Raw genomic sequence first — 18091 nt, 5'->3', positions numbered from 1 at the left:
AGCCGGAGTGAATTGGTCAATGAACCACCTGTTCGGACCAGTACTACAGCTAGATTTTGTAATATAGCAAAAAGACTGAGACGGAAATGTTCTCAATTTTGGAGTGAAAATAAATGATTATATAATGTGTGTTCACAATGTTGTATGTTGTTAGTGCCAAAGAGAACCTGTTCTATTGGCAATCTTCATTTGAAGTTGGGCAGTTTAACATGGGTTTCAATGGCAGATGACATCTGTGTAGTGAGACCTTAGATTATGGGGAGCCATTTAAGATATTAAAATTGATACTTTATAAATTCACTGTTAAGGGGAGCTAAACATTATTTTCCTTGAACTACATGTAGTCTCATGGAGTAAGAGCAATAGCTCCCCTTTACTGGCAAAGTCTGCAATACATTTTATTTTAAGACTATACTAGCACATTTATGACATACAAACAAGTATTCCTCATTGTTATCCAATCTTTTGAATTTTGTTATTGGTGAAATGGGTGGGATGTTTGTTCTGGTTAATAATAAACGATCTTCATATTGTTTAGGGAGCACAAGAGAATGTTGATGCAGGTGGCTGACCTTCAGAACAAGATGAAGGACATCCAGTTTATGAAAGTCACCCGAGAAATCCAAGCAGTAAGTTATCTGTGAAGTCTTTGATTTTGTTTGCAACTTGACTTACATGTACTTCCCTTACATACAAGATAGTAACACTTGCCTGTATTTCATTGTTTCTAAGATTATACCCGTGAGTTCACTCCTACCCTAAATTCTAGGACTGTGGTTACCAAATACTACCATTAAAATAGCATGTGTATTGTCTTACGATTATACTATTAACTTGTGCACCAATTCCTATAGCTGTAGTCACCCAAATACCACCAAAAATAAGTGCATTGTCTGTACAGTTATACTACTAAGCTAACACATGCCCAAATCCCTTAAATAATATATAGGTGACACTTGCCCTACTTTCCATGTGTGTTAGAAATCATTTAGATGATGTCAGTAAGATGATTTGTTATGTTCCCCATATCTGTAAGCTAGCATGAAAAGACACTAACAGCCCCATATACTGTAGATCCTGAAATTAATGTGATCATAATATTAATGCAAAAAATGCGAGTTCGTGTTATTCACATTACTAATATGATGCATTTATTTCTATATTTTGTCTATGTGTCCGACGTTATTAAAACAAAACAAAGAAAAATTAAAATTTTAATATATTTATAAAACACAACTGGAAAACAATTCAGTGTAGGTGACACAGATTAATTGTCCAATAGTCCAGCAAGATGCCAGCCACATGCAACGTTTGCAAGGTCTTTGGCCACTCTGTCAAAAGCCGACTCAATCCATTGCACTTGAATGGGTTTGAGCATGCTAATCCTGAGGTTGACCGTTTCTTTGTTTTACTGTTTCAAGTTCACAGCAACTTTGTCGGCATACCACTGAGTGAATTGTTATTTCATTATGACTTTGACATTGTTGTTCTCAGATAAGTAATATTCAGTTGTAATACATGTATGCTAATGTTTAGCCAGATTTAGTTAATGTAAATGATTGCTGCAAAAATATGCTTTGAGTTGATCTCACCAAAAACACTAGGGACTAACCAGGTTAATTGCATAGACATGCTAGTGAGTTGATGTCACTGAAAGCACCTGGAACTTGGATTTAACCAAAAAGTACACACACGTGTGTTGTTAGAAAAGTAATACATGTAGTTCAAAGGAAGGTAACTCGCATTAATTTCATGTCGCTATTTTGTCTGCCCACCATCACTTGCATTAATTTAGGAACACATTAATTTCAGAATCTACAGTATTTATCTTGTCTGTGAAGATAATAATGATGACACTTAGTTGTCCTTGTTCCACTGTCGGATGATACCAGTAAAATAATATTTGCCCTTGACCTATCAGTTGCCCGTAATTCCTTATGCTATAAACCAACATGTAATTAAGTGAGATACCTGAACAAAATATGAATATAGAAATAACAAAAAGAAGTAACAAAACACCAATAACTAATATTTGTAGTAATTTTAAAATAACTTTAATCTTTTTTTTATTGTAAAAATTTATCAGGATTAACCTGAAGTTGCTACATTTTTGACTATGCAGAATGCAGGATTGGTTTTGTTTAAAGGTTCTATCATCAGTAACTTCACAGTACCATTAATCAACACTGTAATATCGCTTCTATGTCATACATTGATTTAAGCATGCTCATTCATTTGCCTAAAATATTTTTCATACACTAGCTACCCACATGTCCCCATGTCCTTGCCACAAAAGTGACTGGAATCAATGAAAAACTTTCCTTACTCCAGTTTGTGTTTTACACATTGATTCTTACTTTAACAACAAAAAAAAGAAGAAAAAAAAAGCCTCACCCCCACCCCCCCAAAAAAAATCACTTTTTCTTATAACATTTATTTTTGTTTATTGATTCATGTTGAATATTTGGTGTGGTCTGCTGAGGCTTTATTTTGCCCCAAAGTGAAGTGGATAAACTTGTGTCCAAAATATATATATGCCCAAAATAATTATACCCAAATTAACTACAAAACAGTTCAGTGCAAAACCAGTGGAATGTTAAGTTTTAATTAGATTAAAATAAATTCAACATGCATTTCTATCCACAACTCAGAACAGACAACAAAACCTATTGCACCCAAATTAGTGAGGTCTAATTAGTGAGATCTAATTAGTGAGATCAAATTAGTGAGATCTAATTAATGAGATCTACCATTTCTTTTTGCAGTTTTTGAATGAGGATGATTATGATCAGAAGAAAGCCCAAGAAATTACAACCCTTGAAAATACCATTGTGATGTTGAAGAAACACCATGAAAAGAATTTAGAGGAGAAGAAGAAGATTTTGAAAGAGCTAAATAAGATGACCTATCAGAAACAGAATAACAACTCTGGACTGTCGATGCAGCTCCAAGATATCAATGTTTCTGTGCATGAAAGAGTTCACATTGATGAAGTCAATGGTAAGTCTGTCTTCAGTGCATGAACAAGTTCACATTGGTGAGGTCAGTGGTAAGTCATTCTTAAGTGCATGAACGAGTTCACATTGGTGAAGTCAGTGGTAAGTCTGTCTTCAGTGCATGAACAAGTTCACATTGGTGAGGTCAGTGGTAAGTCTGTCTTCAGTGCATGAACGAGTTCACATTGGTGAGGTCATTGGTAAGTCTGTCTAATATGCATGAACTAATTCACATTGATGAAATCATTGGTAAGATGGTAAGTCTGTCTTTTAAGTCCATGGTAAGTCTGTCGTAAGTACATGAAAAACTGCACATTGACGAAGTCTTTGGTATGTCTGTAGTGCATGAAAGAGTTAGCATTGACAAAGTCAATGGTAAGTCTGTCTTGAGTGCATGAAAGAGTTCAAACTCACGAGGTCAATGGTATGTCTGTCTTGAATGCATGAAAGAATTCACACTGATGAAGTCAATGGTATGTCTGTCTGAAGTGCATGAATGAGTTCACATTGACAAAGTTAATAGTATGTCTATCTGAAGTGTATGTAAGAATTCACATTGATGAAGTCAATGGTATGTCCGTCTGAAGTGCATGAAGGAGTTCACATTGACAAAGACAATGGTATGTCTGTGTTAAGTGCATGAAAGAGTTCACATTGATGAAGTCAGTGGTATGATTGTCTGAAGTGCATGAAAGTTCACATTGACAAAGTCAATACGATGTTTGTCTTAATTGCATTAAAGAGATCACATTGACGAAATCAAAATGGTAAATCTGTCTTGAGTGCATTAAAGAGTTCACATTGTGTTTTTCCTTGAAGTCATCAATATACAAATACATGTACACACTTTTATTATATTTCAATTTTATAATTGTCAACGTTATATTGTATTTACTTAGGAGAGAATCTAGTAAGTATTCAAACTTGTGCCCAATCTTTTTGTTGTTTGTGCAATAAAATATGTTTTCAATCATAAAATTTATCCCAGCATTTATAAATTTGTCTAAATACTCTACCATATGACAGACGATGGTTTAGATCGATGTAATTGACATCAAGGTAATAAAAAATAATGTCTTATTTTTCCCCAGCTGAGAAACGTAAGGATACTGGAGCCGAGAAGCGGTACCAGGAGATAGTTCAGAGAAGGAAGCTGGTCGACTTGGCCAAGGCTCAGGCCCAGGAGGTGGCCGTTTTACGAGCAGAGGTGGAGCGACTGCGAATGAGGACATTCCCGGCATTAGTGCAAGTAGAACACTGACAGCGCCATGTGTGTGACAACATTTACAATCATGGTGACTCAATTGCTGTTTTAGCTGTTAAGCACAACTTGTATACTGTGATCCATTTACATCAGGGAATTCAATGAAGGCCCAACTAGACATTAATTTTTTATGTTCAAGTTTTGCATGCATTATAATCATTACATATTACTTTCTGATTATTTACAAGAATGGACCAACTCCACTTTTTAAAGGTAGTTGTGAAATACAGATTTATGGCTGCACTTACAGAAATAAAAGACAACAACCTGTCTTCCTGTAAAATTTTGTACTGTGGAGTTGTGTCCTTATTTAATTCACTGATTCAATTTGTTTATCTGACTGACTAATTTTCAAATCTAAAGACTAGATTTTGATGGATTTTTGTTCTGACATTTGAAGTGGATATTTTTTCTCTTTTTTAAAACATAGGCAAGAAGTGTATAGTGCTTATTACACAATTTACAACAGTATTACTACACTCTGAAGTATTTTTGTTTACCAAACCTACATGTAGTTTGAAATATGAATCTGTCTTTGTAGCTAGCTATCATTCTCTGTAACATAAGCAAACTTTTTTTCTTGTTAAACTTAAATAGCAAGATTTTTTATTTTTGTTAAAAATAACAGTACAATTAAAACAATAGTTCATAAAAATACAGCATTTGAAATGATGAATATATACATAATAATAGATCATCAGAACTGAAACAAATTGTATTTGTGTCAGTATATTAAGCGAAACTAGACTGACCATTTAATATGTTCTTATCTCAAGTGAAAATCATTCCATGACTTTAAGGCAACAAGAAACTGAAAATTTAATACATTTTTCATCTTCAATTGTAAAAAAAACCCCACAAATCATGTTGCTTTCAACTGATGTGGCAAAAAATAAGAAAAACTTGTGACCATCATCAATAGTTTTTATCCACCACGATTTATACACACATTAAAAATTACTTGCATTCATCACACAATAACGTTAGTTCTTCCACACACTTACATGCACTGAAAATTATATTTATATACTTCTATTACATGAAAAGAAGCCCTTTCTAAGTACTTAAAAATATCTAAATGTTAAAAAAAAAAAAAAAAATTCCCCTCCATTGCTGTTTTGAAAAATAATAATCCGAGAATCAATATCTTTTTTTTTTTTTCATGGCCTTAAATGTTTTTCAAATTATTATTTGCTTGTGATATGTAATCCGTCCATTATTGTGACGACTGTGATGAAAATGTTATTAAACAAGTGTTTATTATTTAATTTTATAAAGGTTTTATTTATGTGTTTTATTCACATGCAATCTAATTTAAACTAAATGTTTATATTTGATTTGTTCTTTGTCAAGTATTCACAATGTAATACATTTCAATAAAGTATTATCTAATTTTTTTTGTGTCATGAAGGTAGTTTTGTTTAGATGGATTAATATGCTTTGTCCATTGTAGTATTAGTATCCAATGGCTTCAACATAGCTCCAAATCTGAGTTATTTTAATAATTATAATGAAAATGTTTGACCACAATTCTCATTTTAACAAAGAAATATGTCAAATGTTCACTAATCACTAACAAATAAACCCTCTGTCCTGAACAGATAGCCTAGATAGCTGAGGTGTGTGCCCAGAACAGCGTGCTTGAACCTTAATAATAACGAAAATAAGTTGAAATGAATTAATGAATGTTCTACGCATAATATAGTACATGTATTATACGGTTAAATTGCAAAATTTTTCAGTAACATCGAAACCCTTTATTCTCGATCCCTGAATAACTATTAAGCACTACAAATATGCTTTGATCTAACAGCTTGTTGGATTTCTCCTTACAGGGAATACACTGATCATTAAAGTGAAGAAAATATTAGAAGGGAACATGAAAATCATTGAAGAGATCTTGAATCAAAGAAAAATGTATATGTTGAGGTTGATTATGACATTTTTGCACCATTTTTTATTTTGTAATAACTCAAAATAATGAAGTGAAATTTTGTATATAGCTTTATCATGTACATTACAGATTAAGTTTAACTTTCATGTGGATTTACCCATTTTTTATTTATAACGAGATCACGTTCGACTTTCATGGGAATTTATTCAAGGGCCATAACTGTAACAGATGGAATTTAACCATTTCTGACAGAGTTATGGCCCTTGAACTTAGGATCCCAGTAGTGGACATTGTTTGAGGATAAGGCTGGTAGGTACATGGTCCACAGCTTGGTACAGGCTCGCACCCAGAGCGAGTTTTAACTATTCAATGGGTAGGTGTAAGACCACTACACCATCTTCTCTCTCACTAACCACCAACAACTAACCCACTGCCATGAATAGATCGCTCAGATAGCTGAGGTGTGTGCCCAGGACAGCGTGCTTGAACCTTAATTGGATATAAGCACGGAAATAAGTTGAAATGAAATTGCTTGATCAGTACTATCAGAATGCTTGTTTTTTAAATATATTTTTAAAACAATATCTTTTTTTTTTTTACTACTGGCCCAACCAAAAGGGACCATAAGTTGTGTCTCGGACAGTGTCTACCCCACATAAAGTTTTCCATACATTTGTCACAATACCTCAAGATAATGATGGCTGGCCCTTGAACTTATTAGGAGATATGAACATTTGTTGGGCCTGGTAGGAGACATGCATTACTTTGACTGTACCGGTACTCTTAGAATGCTTGTTACAATAGATGTGAAATTTACCTAAAAACAAAAATCACCCCAAAATGACCTGAACAGAGATTGTACGTATTCAGTGGCGGACCTAGCGTCGAATTCAGCAGATGTCTGTCACAATGATGCTGTGCAGATGGGAAAGGGGATGGTAGTAATATTACTTGTTTTCATTTTCTTTCAATATTGCCACAAAGCAGGGGCAGATGCAGGAAGACGGTGAACTGCTTAAAAAGGCACCTACTACATTCAAAAGAACACTAACATATATTTTGTATTAATAGAATCTATCAGCGTTGTGAGGTGTATATAAGGCAATTCCAACCCGAGTGACAAAATGGTGGGTTTTTTTTTGTGAGGGCCGATGTTAATCAAGGCTCTTACAAAAACATTTTGTCCGAGGGTTTGAATTGCCGTATCTACACCTCACAACGGTAATTGATTCTATTAATCTTTCAGAGAAATATCCAGCTAGCTGAATAATTAATTGCATGTTCTATACTGAAAACAATAAATGCAATATAGCCATCTGCTAAACACTGGATTTTTCAGGGGCACTTCATTTTCAAAGATTTAATTTTCGTTTGTATACAAATAAGTTTTTATGAAAAACTCTAAAAATTAGTATAGCAAAAATACTAAGGCTGATGATATATCAATTTGATTAAAATTAGCTCTACTGGTCTCACCACATGTAATAGTGGAGCTAATTTCAATTAGATTGATGATATATATATACATGTATGTATGTATCTATGTATGTATCTATGTATATATATATATATGTATGTATATATATATTCAAATTTCCCCAAATATGATGGTACATCATCCCTATACTATGCATGGCAGCCATGCCTTTTCCCCAGTCACACCTTTTCTTTTATATTTATGAACAAAGGTAAAAGTTCGAATGTTTGTTTATCAGGACCGATGAAGTGGGATGTGGGTGTACGTGTTCGAGTCATGTTACGGGGCGACATATACATGTATATCAATCAATCAATCAATCAATCAATCAATCAAACGCTTACCTCTGATAATATACCCGGTATCCACTCAACGTCGCAACAGACCAGCACAGTAATTCGCAGTTGTCATTAGGTACGTGTAGTGTTGGATCCATACACATATTTTACATATTTATACACATTTAAAATAAATACGATTATAAATATCAAACAGCGATTCTGTTCGCACATTTCTGAAGTTAAAAACTATATTCAGATCAATGTACGTAGTATCGCTTTGAGATCAATAAGCATATTGAATTAAAACGTCATAGCATTGTTGACGTCACGTCAAAGAAATGTTTACCTTTTTTTTTTATGGTAACGTTTTCGGCAATTTTCGTAACTTAACGGAGAATGTCGAAATACCATTGAAATGTTTGTGGGTGATCAGGCAGGTATATGGACTAAGGAATAATTTAGAGAGCAGCCATTTACACACGTTTTTCTGCTCAAAGATAATAGCTAGAAAATTCAGTGAAAAAAAAGAAAGAAGAAGAAAAAACCCCATTCATTCATTCATTCATTCAGTGTGAAACAATGCCACGACTCCGCAATTACCAGAGGGAGAGAGCATTAGAAATGCTGATTGGTGGAATTTCGCAACAACGGATAGCTAGGAATGTTCAAGTGCACCCTTCAAAAAATTTCAAGATTGAATGAGCAATATAACCTGACTGGAAGTGTTCGTGACCGTCAGGGCCGGATTTAGACCATGGGGGGCCCGGGGCACTTCAGGTTCGGGGCCCCTCAACATAGAAATTAAATTACATGACAAATGGAAAAAAATTAACTTTTTTTATAAAGGAAGTCCTTACTCTGGGGAGCCCCTCTGGCAGGGGGGGAGGGGGGGCAATTGCCCTCTTTGCCCCTTATAAATCCGGCACTGGTGACCGTCCTCGACCAGGCCAACTTCCGATTACAACTCCGAGACAGACAGATAAGGAGAAACCACCACTTGTAAGTTCTGCAACATCTCATTCTAATTGCTTTGAGTCGTCAAATTATTGTAATCGGATTTATTTGCCTCCCATGACGTCCTATCGTGTTGCTGGCTGTTGTTGCAGCTGATAAGTGGCGGTTACCATTGCGTTTTCTCATGTGGTGTTAATTGTATAAAAACATCCTCGTTGTAAACCCAGAAACCCACATTGAAATGGAGGAATACACCTTAGCATGTTACAGTAATTCATTCATAGTATTTAAATTAAAATATAATTTTGTAGAAAATATTTAACCTTCGGACTACTATCACTGAAGTCGAAAAAAAACGACGCACTCAACACATTTTATTTACGGTTATATGGCGTTGGACATATGGTTAAGGAGCACACATATATTGTGGGAGGAAACCCGCTGTCGCCACTTCATGGGCTACTCTTTTCGATTAGCAGCAATGGATCTTTTATATGCACCATCCCACATACAGGATAGTACATACCACGGCCTTTGTTACATACACCAGTTGTGGAGCACTGGCTGGAACGAGAAATATCCCAATGGGTCCACCGACGGAGATCGATTCTAGACCGACCGCACATCAAGCGAACGTTTACCACTGGGCTACGTCCCGCCCCCCACCCCACCCCCAATCACAACAAATGCCACCACATTTAAAAACATATTTATTACAGTAGAGAAAACAGTAAATCAAGTGTAAAGCCAATTTCTTTCTAATCAAGCAAGTTGTACTACTAGCAGGCGTACTCTTAACATTTTCACATAATTTGTGACAGTACATCATGACATAAACAAACTAAACGTGTTCTGTCACTAACGGTGAAATACCCAGTGTTTTAACACATTAGAAAACAGTACTCTGAGGCACATGCTAACAAAACCATGGCTTTACCCCAAGACCCCTTTTCCCTTAATTCAGAGGTCATGTTATAATTATGTCGTGATTTGTTTTTATAACATTTTGCAAGTATCAAGTTATTCATTGTATGATGCATCATGTTACGAACAGCATTCAAATATCTACCCTAAGACATTTTAAAATTGTCTTGGAAGTCCACTAGCAACAACCTCAGTGCCAAAATAACACATCATGAATTTATCTCGACCTAGAATGATTATGGTCTAATGATCTCTGGGGTTGCTGTGTAGGAGCATATGTTTTATTTGACAATTGAAACCCCCCATCCTGTTCTTTAAATCAGTTTACGTATTACAATGGATATCAAACTTAGGCACATAGTGCCTGAAACTTCAGTGTACATGGGCATGCTAATAGAATAGCCCCTCCCCCCACCCGTCCCTAAGCATATATATGAAGGATCACCTTGGACATTTGTCCTGATCCTGTACAGCAAACACAGATTCACGCAACATCACGTAACATATATTTACATACTAAGACAAACGACTAACCCAATCTATCATTTAACGTCAAACATTAGCCATATGTCATTAGTATAAATGTTTAGAATACTTTGATGGAGGAGGGGTTTCATGAAAAATCCAATTTAACTTGTAACTAAGGTAGTACCAGTGAACTAAGAAAAAGAAAAGAACGAAAGAAAGAAAGTATACATGATATGACACTCATTGTATTGCATAAACCAGGCAAACTGCATGGATGCATTTTAAGAAAAGATGAATGCACTATTCTGAAGTAGATTTTTGTAATTAAATGTTACATGGGGGGATTATCAAGAGTAATACCCCCCCCCCCCCCCCCCCCCCCCCCCAGCACCAAATTCCCAGTCCTCTGTTGTTTCAGAATGGTTCACCTCACTGAACACGGGCGTTCGGGGCAATAGTTGGAGTTTATGGGTGTTTAGTTAGTACCACTCGACGGAACGAGTCATACCATGTGTTGTCATATACTAACTAGTATATTGACTAGACGACAACACAGGGTACGACTCGTTCAATCGAGTGGTTCTAATTAAACGTCTATAAACTCCAAGCAGGATCCAAATGATCATCGTGCCAGAATACTGTCTACTCTGAATCGGCTTCTTACATCCTACAGTTTGAGGACTGATGTGAAACTGATCGGCAATACTGGTGCTGGTTGAAACATGTTTTTAGAGGGTTGTGGTTCGGATATAACGATCCTACGGAGTCGACGTAATTCAAGCCTATCGCTACGAGGACAGTTTCTGGTAGATACAGTGACTTTTAATCAATTGATAAGTCTGTGTTCAGTCACTCTTGTCACACCAAAAAACCCCGTCTGGCAACCTCACTGAAACTGATGCTTCTTGCGTCAAGCATTCCAGATGCTCTCTGACAAACATTTGGGGTCAAGCGTGGCATGGTCAAAAGGAACGTTATGGATGTTACTTGTTTAAAAAAAAAAAAAAAATTGGAAGATAAAATGGGATCATGTCCGCAGGAAAACATTACCAACATGTGGAAATCATGCATTTGCCATTCCCGTGAGCCCGTGACGTCACCAACAGCATTCCCACACAGATTGCAGTGCAATATTTGCTGTAGCGAGACGTATGCGCTCAGAGTTGTTATAAAGAGATAATGTACACTATATAAAAATATATTTTCTTATTTGTATACTTTTTTTTTTTTTCTCTTTAGTATATACCGATTTAAATAGTATCCTGTGAAATCGGAGATAAATCTCATGAAATAATAAGCCTTCCGTAGCGGTCTAAACAACGTCACGTCACTGGATAGAAATTTTATTTCTAGAAGCATAATCTAACCCGAATTTATTAGATGATACTTGATGACTCTAACCAAGCTCCTTGTCAATTTCATTTGTAGACACCCAGTTATACCTCGATACAATTATCAGATTTGAAACTAAGACATATGACAATGGTCGCTGGATAATAGTAAATAAAAATCCTAACACACATCGCTAATAAACAGTTCGCACTACATTGCACTCGATTGCACTCGTCGACGTCTAGACGAAATTTCAACCATTAAAATACAATGTTACTGGATACGTGTCCACAACGTCAAGGCACCGTGTCCGGTAACAGGCTCTCGTACCTACAGTTGCTCATCTGGGCGTTGTACCCCGAGTACCATAGATCGCACACCGCCACGTTGTTGTCGAAGGTGAGTTCTGCCACCAACAGCGATGGGTTTATTTCCATCTGTGAATATGCAATATCATTAAATATTTTTAAACTAAAATTCGACTAGCTGTTCTTCGTTTCTGTTCCAGATCAGGCCACTGGCAATGCCAGAGACCGGACCCGGGGTGGACATGACTGAAACCTTAGTGGTATAGGGGCATGTTAGAAAATGTTCAAGCTCAAGCCGTTCACCAACTTGACTTTCGAGGATAGAAAAATAAATTTAAAAAACAAATGTATGTATCACACATTTATAAGAGAGATGCATGCAAACATATCAACTGTTACATTACAAATTTTGTTTTGTTTAACGAAACAACTAGAGAACATTGATTTATTAATTATCGGCTATTGGATGTCAAACATTTGGTAATTTTGACACAAAGTCTTAGAAAGGAAACCCGTTACATTTTCCCATTAGTTAGCAATGGGTCTTTTATATGCATCATCCCACAGACAGGTTAAAACATATCACGGCCTTTGGTATACCAGTCATGGTGCACTGGCTGGAACCATCTGTGAAGAAGCAATATCATTACATATGTTTAAAACTAAAATTGAACCAGCCGTTCTACGCCAATACGTTTTACACAAATTTATTACACAAGGAATAAACAATACAATACAAAGTAAATGTCAACATATCGTATATCATGCGTTGTTTAAATTACCTACTAACTTACTTTTTTTTATGTTTAATACAAAATGATATACATATATCATGAAAAAATATCCCTGAAGCGGAGTACGTACCTTGAATGTGTATTGCCCAGGCTTGATGTCGGTAATGTCAATCCATTGGCAATCAATGTCATTCAAATAGTCGTCTGAACAATTCACCGACAGACCTAAAAATGAACAAGAGTTAACATCTAATACAACAGAGAATGATGTAAAGGTTGTGGTTTAACTGGCAAGAGTAGATAATGATCTTACCTGCCATAAACGTATTCAATATCTCGGAAAAATACATCCACATATGTTTATCTCAATGCATGTTTTAAAAACAACAACTTCAGTTACACTTTTAATTTAAATAACCTTTCCCCATGCAGTGGGTGAACATTCATAGACGCAACTATAAAGCAACTTTCATTGATGCAGCATTGGCAATTTGTGAGAAATGGAGCTAAAACCAGAAACTAGAATTTTCACGTTGAGCTAAACGCTAAAGTTGACGTCGAGGCAACTAATACATGATTTGAAATGTCCCGAGTCATACAAATTGTGTGATCTGAACATTTCACCAGCAGGCTTTACACAGATGACAGATACTATATGTAATAACGTCATTCCGATCAAGTTGACGTCGAGGCAACTAATATATGATTTGAAATGTTCCGAGTCATACAAATTGTGTGATCTGAACATTTCACCAGCAGGCTTTACACAGATGACAGATACTATATGTAATAACGTCATTCCGATCAAGAACCAGGGTGTGCAACAGTGTGGTACACAGCGACTACCTCTGTGTCTCACTGTGATGAAACGTGTTGGTCAAAGGCCACCTGTCAAATACAGGTAGCCTGTTAGATTATGTTTAAGCTTATTTTCACTGGTCGGGTCAAGTCATGTCAGGTCATAGGGTTTTACGTGCACATTCAGAGCAAGCTGTTGTAGCGCACGCCTTGGCAGGCTCCTCTGTCCAGGACAGGAAAAGGGGTTGGTGTGGGTGGGCGACCGGAGTCGGTAGCGGGCGGGGGTAGTTTTTGGTGCTATGGAATTTTGAATGTCCCGAAGAATTAAGCCAAAAAGAAATTTGCGCAGTTTTAATGAAGAATTTGGGCGCATTTTGGAACGGTTTGCCGAAAAATAAAGGGACGCTTTAGTCCCAAGATTATTCCCAAGATTTTTCGAAATGGTGTTCGTTGAGGGTGACAAAGCTATCACTGTAGCCTGTTTTACTGAAAAGTTATGGATAGAAAAACAAATATTGAACAAATTTTCTAGAACATTTTGGAAGATGAATTAATTCTATATTTAAACTATCTAATCAGGAAGATAAAAGACACTGGATCTACAAGAGATTGAGGTGGTCAATGTGTGAGGCTTTCTGGCATTACATCTTTTGATGGACTATTTTGATTCTGTATTCGACCTATATACCCAAAATGGGTAATATCTATATATTATCAGGTGCAAACTACCATTGTGATATATAAATACTTCCCAAGTTATTAATCAGTAAAGACGCATATCCGATACAACTGCATGGTCCTCCCAGTTGCTGGTATTTTGACTCTTATGATACGAACTACGTTAAATCTCTAATGCTAAACAACATTAAAATTTTAGCAATTAGACCTTGCTAACACTTAATAATATGAATCCCTCCAAATTCCCAAAATAACAAACCTATAGGTCAGGTCATGGCAGTTCATAGGTTTTAATGTACATATTCAGAACAAGCTGTTGTAGCACACGTCTGTCATGGTCGCAGGTGTCGACTTTTGCCGCTTTCTCCGTCCAGGCCTGGGGCTTATAAATCTTTTAGAGTCTAGACTCGACACTCAAATAGAGTCGAAGACGTGAACGTCATGGCAACGCCATACAAATTTTTATCCGTGTGATGTCATTTGAGATTGAGTCTGGACAGGACAGGAAAAAACCCCTTTAATGCACACAACATTTTAATTTTAAATAAGCAAGCGATGTTTTAGGATTTATATTATTATTATTTATTACTATTATTATTATTATTATTATTTTATTAGCCTGTAGTAACGGACATCAGAGGCGGACCTGGGGGGGGGGGGGGGGGATAGGCCCGCCCCCTAAATTTTGCGATAATTATAATTTTATTATATATTAATTTTCTCTTTTTTTTCGACCCCTCCTCCAAACCTCCCCCAAAGTTCCCTTGACATTCCACCTCATATCACTCTCCCCCCACAAATGGATTTGCTGGATCCGCCACTGGACATTGTAGTTCCAACCACCCATGATATATGTCTATAAAAGTAAAAGCACCTTGGTCTCTAAATCCTTTGCAGTTGTATATAGGAGTAGTCCCTAGTCTGCACGTCGTGTCCTCCAGGCAGAAACTCGCCTTGTTTCCCTCGGCCAACCTATTTCCGTTAACGTCAATTATATCGTAGTGAGCGAACACTTCCATACTGTGATAGTGCCTACAAGAAAAATAGAGAGAAAACAAGCCTTCAGTTCTGAAGTCTGCGACTTTTGCAAAAGTGATTATGATTTAGAATAAATTAAACAATATTCAGCACGTAGTAGCAGACAATGAATGACCTGGCCTAGATGATGAATGACTAGAAGGTATAAGGCACTTTTATCCATTTACGTACCGCCATGCCTGAGGTGAAACAGCGTGGATCAATTAGACGCAATATTCTAGAACCCCCCACCCCCAGCAGTAAGACCATCTTAGTAAATCCATATAACTGTTCTTGACGTTTTTATATTTTTGTTGTTTGTTTTGTTCGATCTTTAAATATATATATTTTTCTATTTGTTTATTACTGGGGGGTTTTTTTATATATTTTTTTTTTTTTTTTAGGGAATTGTTTTTTTATTTTTAAAACCTTTAAAAGTCAGTCTGTTATAAATCTTATGCTTTAGTAGTACATGTAATAACAAGCACGGAATGATCTTTCTCTGTCCTAAATATTGAATAAAACAGCTTTTATACACAAAACTATAAATGATAGGGGGGGGGGGAGGGGGTGGGGTCGTTGAAAAGTGGTACAGTGCTCGCCTGATGAGCGATCTATCTAAGATCAATCCCCGTCGCTGTACCCAGTTGAGCTATTTCTCGTTCCACCCAGTGCACTAAGACTGACACATCAAAGGCCGTTGTATATGCGATCCTATATGTGGGATGGTGCATACAATAAAAAAAAACCCTTGCTATCAATGGAAAAATGTGGTGGATTTCCTCTCTAAGACAGTATGTCAAAATTACTGTATACATTATACCTATAGAGATATCGATGTGCAATGGAAGAAGTTCATTTCGCACCGAGTTATTAACGGTTGCTTACTTTTGCGGTTGCGTGAGATACATGTTCTGAATCAATGCAGGTGTGCATGTTGATATTACGTATGGAAAATGCACGTATCTCACCCATTATTTAGGGTTTTCGGAACACATTCTACCTTTAACCGTCTTGGCTTGGCATTCTCGGAGTGCACCGCCGTCTGGTTAGGTCATAAGGTCATAAGGAACAGCCAATTATTTTTTTGTAAGTAAAAGTTTGTTTTGTTTAACGACACCACTAGAGCACACTGATTTATTAATCACTGGCTTTTGGATTTTAACCATTTGGTAATTCTGACATAGTCTTAGAGAGAAAACCCGCTACACATTTTTGAATTAGTAGCAAGGGATCTTTTATATGCACCATCCAACAAGAATGAAATGTTTTATTTAACGACGCACTCAACACATTTTATTTACATGTTATATGACGTCGGACATATAATTAAGGACCACAGAGATATTGAGAGAAGAAACCCACTGTCGCCACTTAATGGGCTATTCTTTTCAATTGGCAGCAAGGGATCTTATACATGCACCATCCAACAGATAGGATAGCACATAGCACGGCCTTCGATATACCAGTCGTGGTGCACTGGCTGAAACGAGAAATAACCCGATGGACCCACCAACGGTGATCGATCCCAGAGCGACTGCGCATCAGGCAAGCTCTTTACCACTGGGCTACGTCTCGCCCCTTTATGTTATTAATGATTTTACTTGAAATAAAGTATACTGACACATTAGACATCTTTATTACAGTCTCGCCTTGTATACAAAATGATGATTACATTAATCACATGTATCTATGTTTAACAGAGAGCGGGACTTAGCCCAGTGGTAAAGCGTCCGCCTGATGCGCGGTCGGACTAGGATCGATCCCCGTCGGTGGGCACATTGGACTATTTCTCGTTCTCAAAGGCTGTGGTATGTGCCACCCTGTCTGTGGGATAGTGCATATAACATATCCCTTGCTACTAACGGAAAATTGTAGCGGGTATCTTCTCTAAGATTATATGTCACAACTACCAACTATATGACATCCAATTGCCGATGAGTAATATGCAATGTAATAATCAATGTGCTCTAGTGGTGTCGTTAAACAAAACAAACGTTTAAGTACGTTTAAAAGGATACTTAAGTCACTAATTAGTCCCCCCCCCCCCCCCATTAAATTATTTTCAGCATTAATATGCATGTATAGATTCTCAATACCAAAAATGCATTCTGTAAATGGAAAACATAAATATATAGTTGTCGCCGATATTATATGAATTATGGAGAGGGTTTAGTTTAGTAAATAAGAAAACCTGTGCCCAATCCATTTGGGTTTTTTCAATCAAATAAACTAGAAAAACCTGTGGTAGTATAAGAAAAATATTCTTATAACAATGGAAAAATAACAATAATACCCTCCCCAAAAAAACCACAACAAAAAAACTACGAACCCCCCCCAAACCACCAAATAAACAACAACAAAACAACATCTCCCTCTCCCCCCCCCCCAAAAAAAAGAAAGAAAGAAAAAGAAGAAGAAGAAGAAACAAAACAAAAGAAAAACCAACAATGAATTCAACAACATCAACAACAAAATATAACAAACAAACAAACAACAACAGCAACAATACCCCCCCCCCCCCCCCCCCCCACACACACACACTTAATTGCGTAACATGGAAGGGAGGGAGTAGAAAATACGAAAACACGGATCAACCATGCACTGCAGTTAACCGGTGATTTCTATTTGGGCAGTCATGACGGATAGGTGCATTAGATGTTGACAGCATGCTTCAACATTAGCTGCATTTATATATGATAATACATTGGACTAAAACGGATCAGTTAAAGTCTTACTGGTGACAGCTGTGCCACTCCCATTGTGATTTCGACCGAAATGGACGGAAGTCGGCGGTTCCGATGTTGTGGACAACTGTAGAAAACTTGAGAAGTCGTCTGGTTTCTGAGCGCCATGCTGAAAACAAAGATCATCCATTAGATGTGATTGCACACTGTAAATAATTGTATTGGCGGATCCAGAGGAGGTTCACATGGGGTTCCGTGACATATATAACCCCCGCACGT

General features: G+C 36.7%; 2 protein-coding genes across 4 annotated transcripts in view; one reads left to right on the top strand and one right to left on the bottom strand.

Moving 5' to 3' along the window:
* Positions 1-5656, top strand: part of LOC121383108 (cilia- and flagella-associated protein 43-like) — a 61744-nt gene extending 56088 nt beyond the window's left edge. For all 3 annotated transcript variants that reach the window (XM_041512894.1, XM_041512893.1, XM_041512892.1), the window contains 3 exons: positions 539-629; positions 2766-3000; positions 4088-5656. In XM_041512894.1, coding sequence (XP_041368828.1) covers positions 539-629; positions 2766-3000; positions 4088-4257 — 496 coding nt within the window. In that variant the 3' untranslated portion in view covers positions 4258-5656. The remainder of the gene's footprint in view (positions 1-538; positions 630-2765; positions 3001-4087) is intronic.
* Positions 5657-9563: 3907 nt separating this feature from the next.
* The window catches only part of LOC121384081 (lysyl oxidase homolog 2A-like), a 28169-nt gene continuing 19641 nt past the window's right edge, over positions 9564-18091 (bottom strand). Inside the window, exons 6-9 of the mRNA XM_041514305.1 lie at positions 17864-17981; positions 14983-15140; positions 12763-12857; positions 9564-12027 (exon numbers count right to left, since the gene is read on the bottom strand). Coding sequence (XP_041370239.1) covers positions 11887-12027; positions 12763-12857; positions 14983-15140; positions 17864-17981 — 512 coding nt within the window. The 3' untranslated portion in view covers positions 9564-11886. The remainder of the gene's footprint in view (positions 12028-12762; positions 12858-14982; positions 15141-17863; positions 17982-18091) is intronic.

The sequence above is a fragment of the Gigantopelta aegis genome, chromosome 10 (assembly GCF_016097555.1).
Source record: "Gigantopelta aegis isolate Gae_Host chromosome 10, Gae_host_genome, whole genome shotgun sequence".
Classification (NCBI taxonomy): domain Eukaryota; kingdom Metazoa; phylum Mollusca; class Gastropoda; order Neomphalida; family Peltospiridae; genus Gigantopelta; species Gigantopelta aegis.
This window is presented reverse-complemented; position numbering and strand designations above follow the sequence as displayed.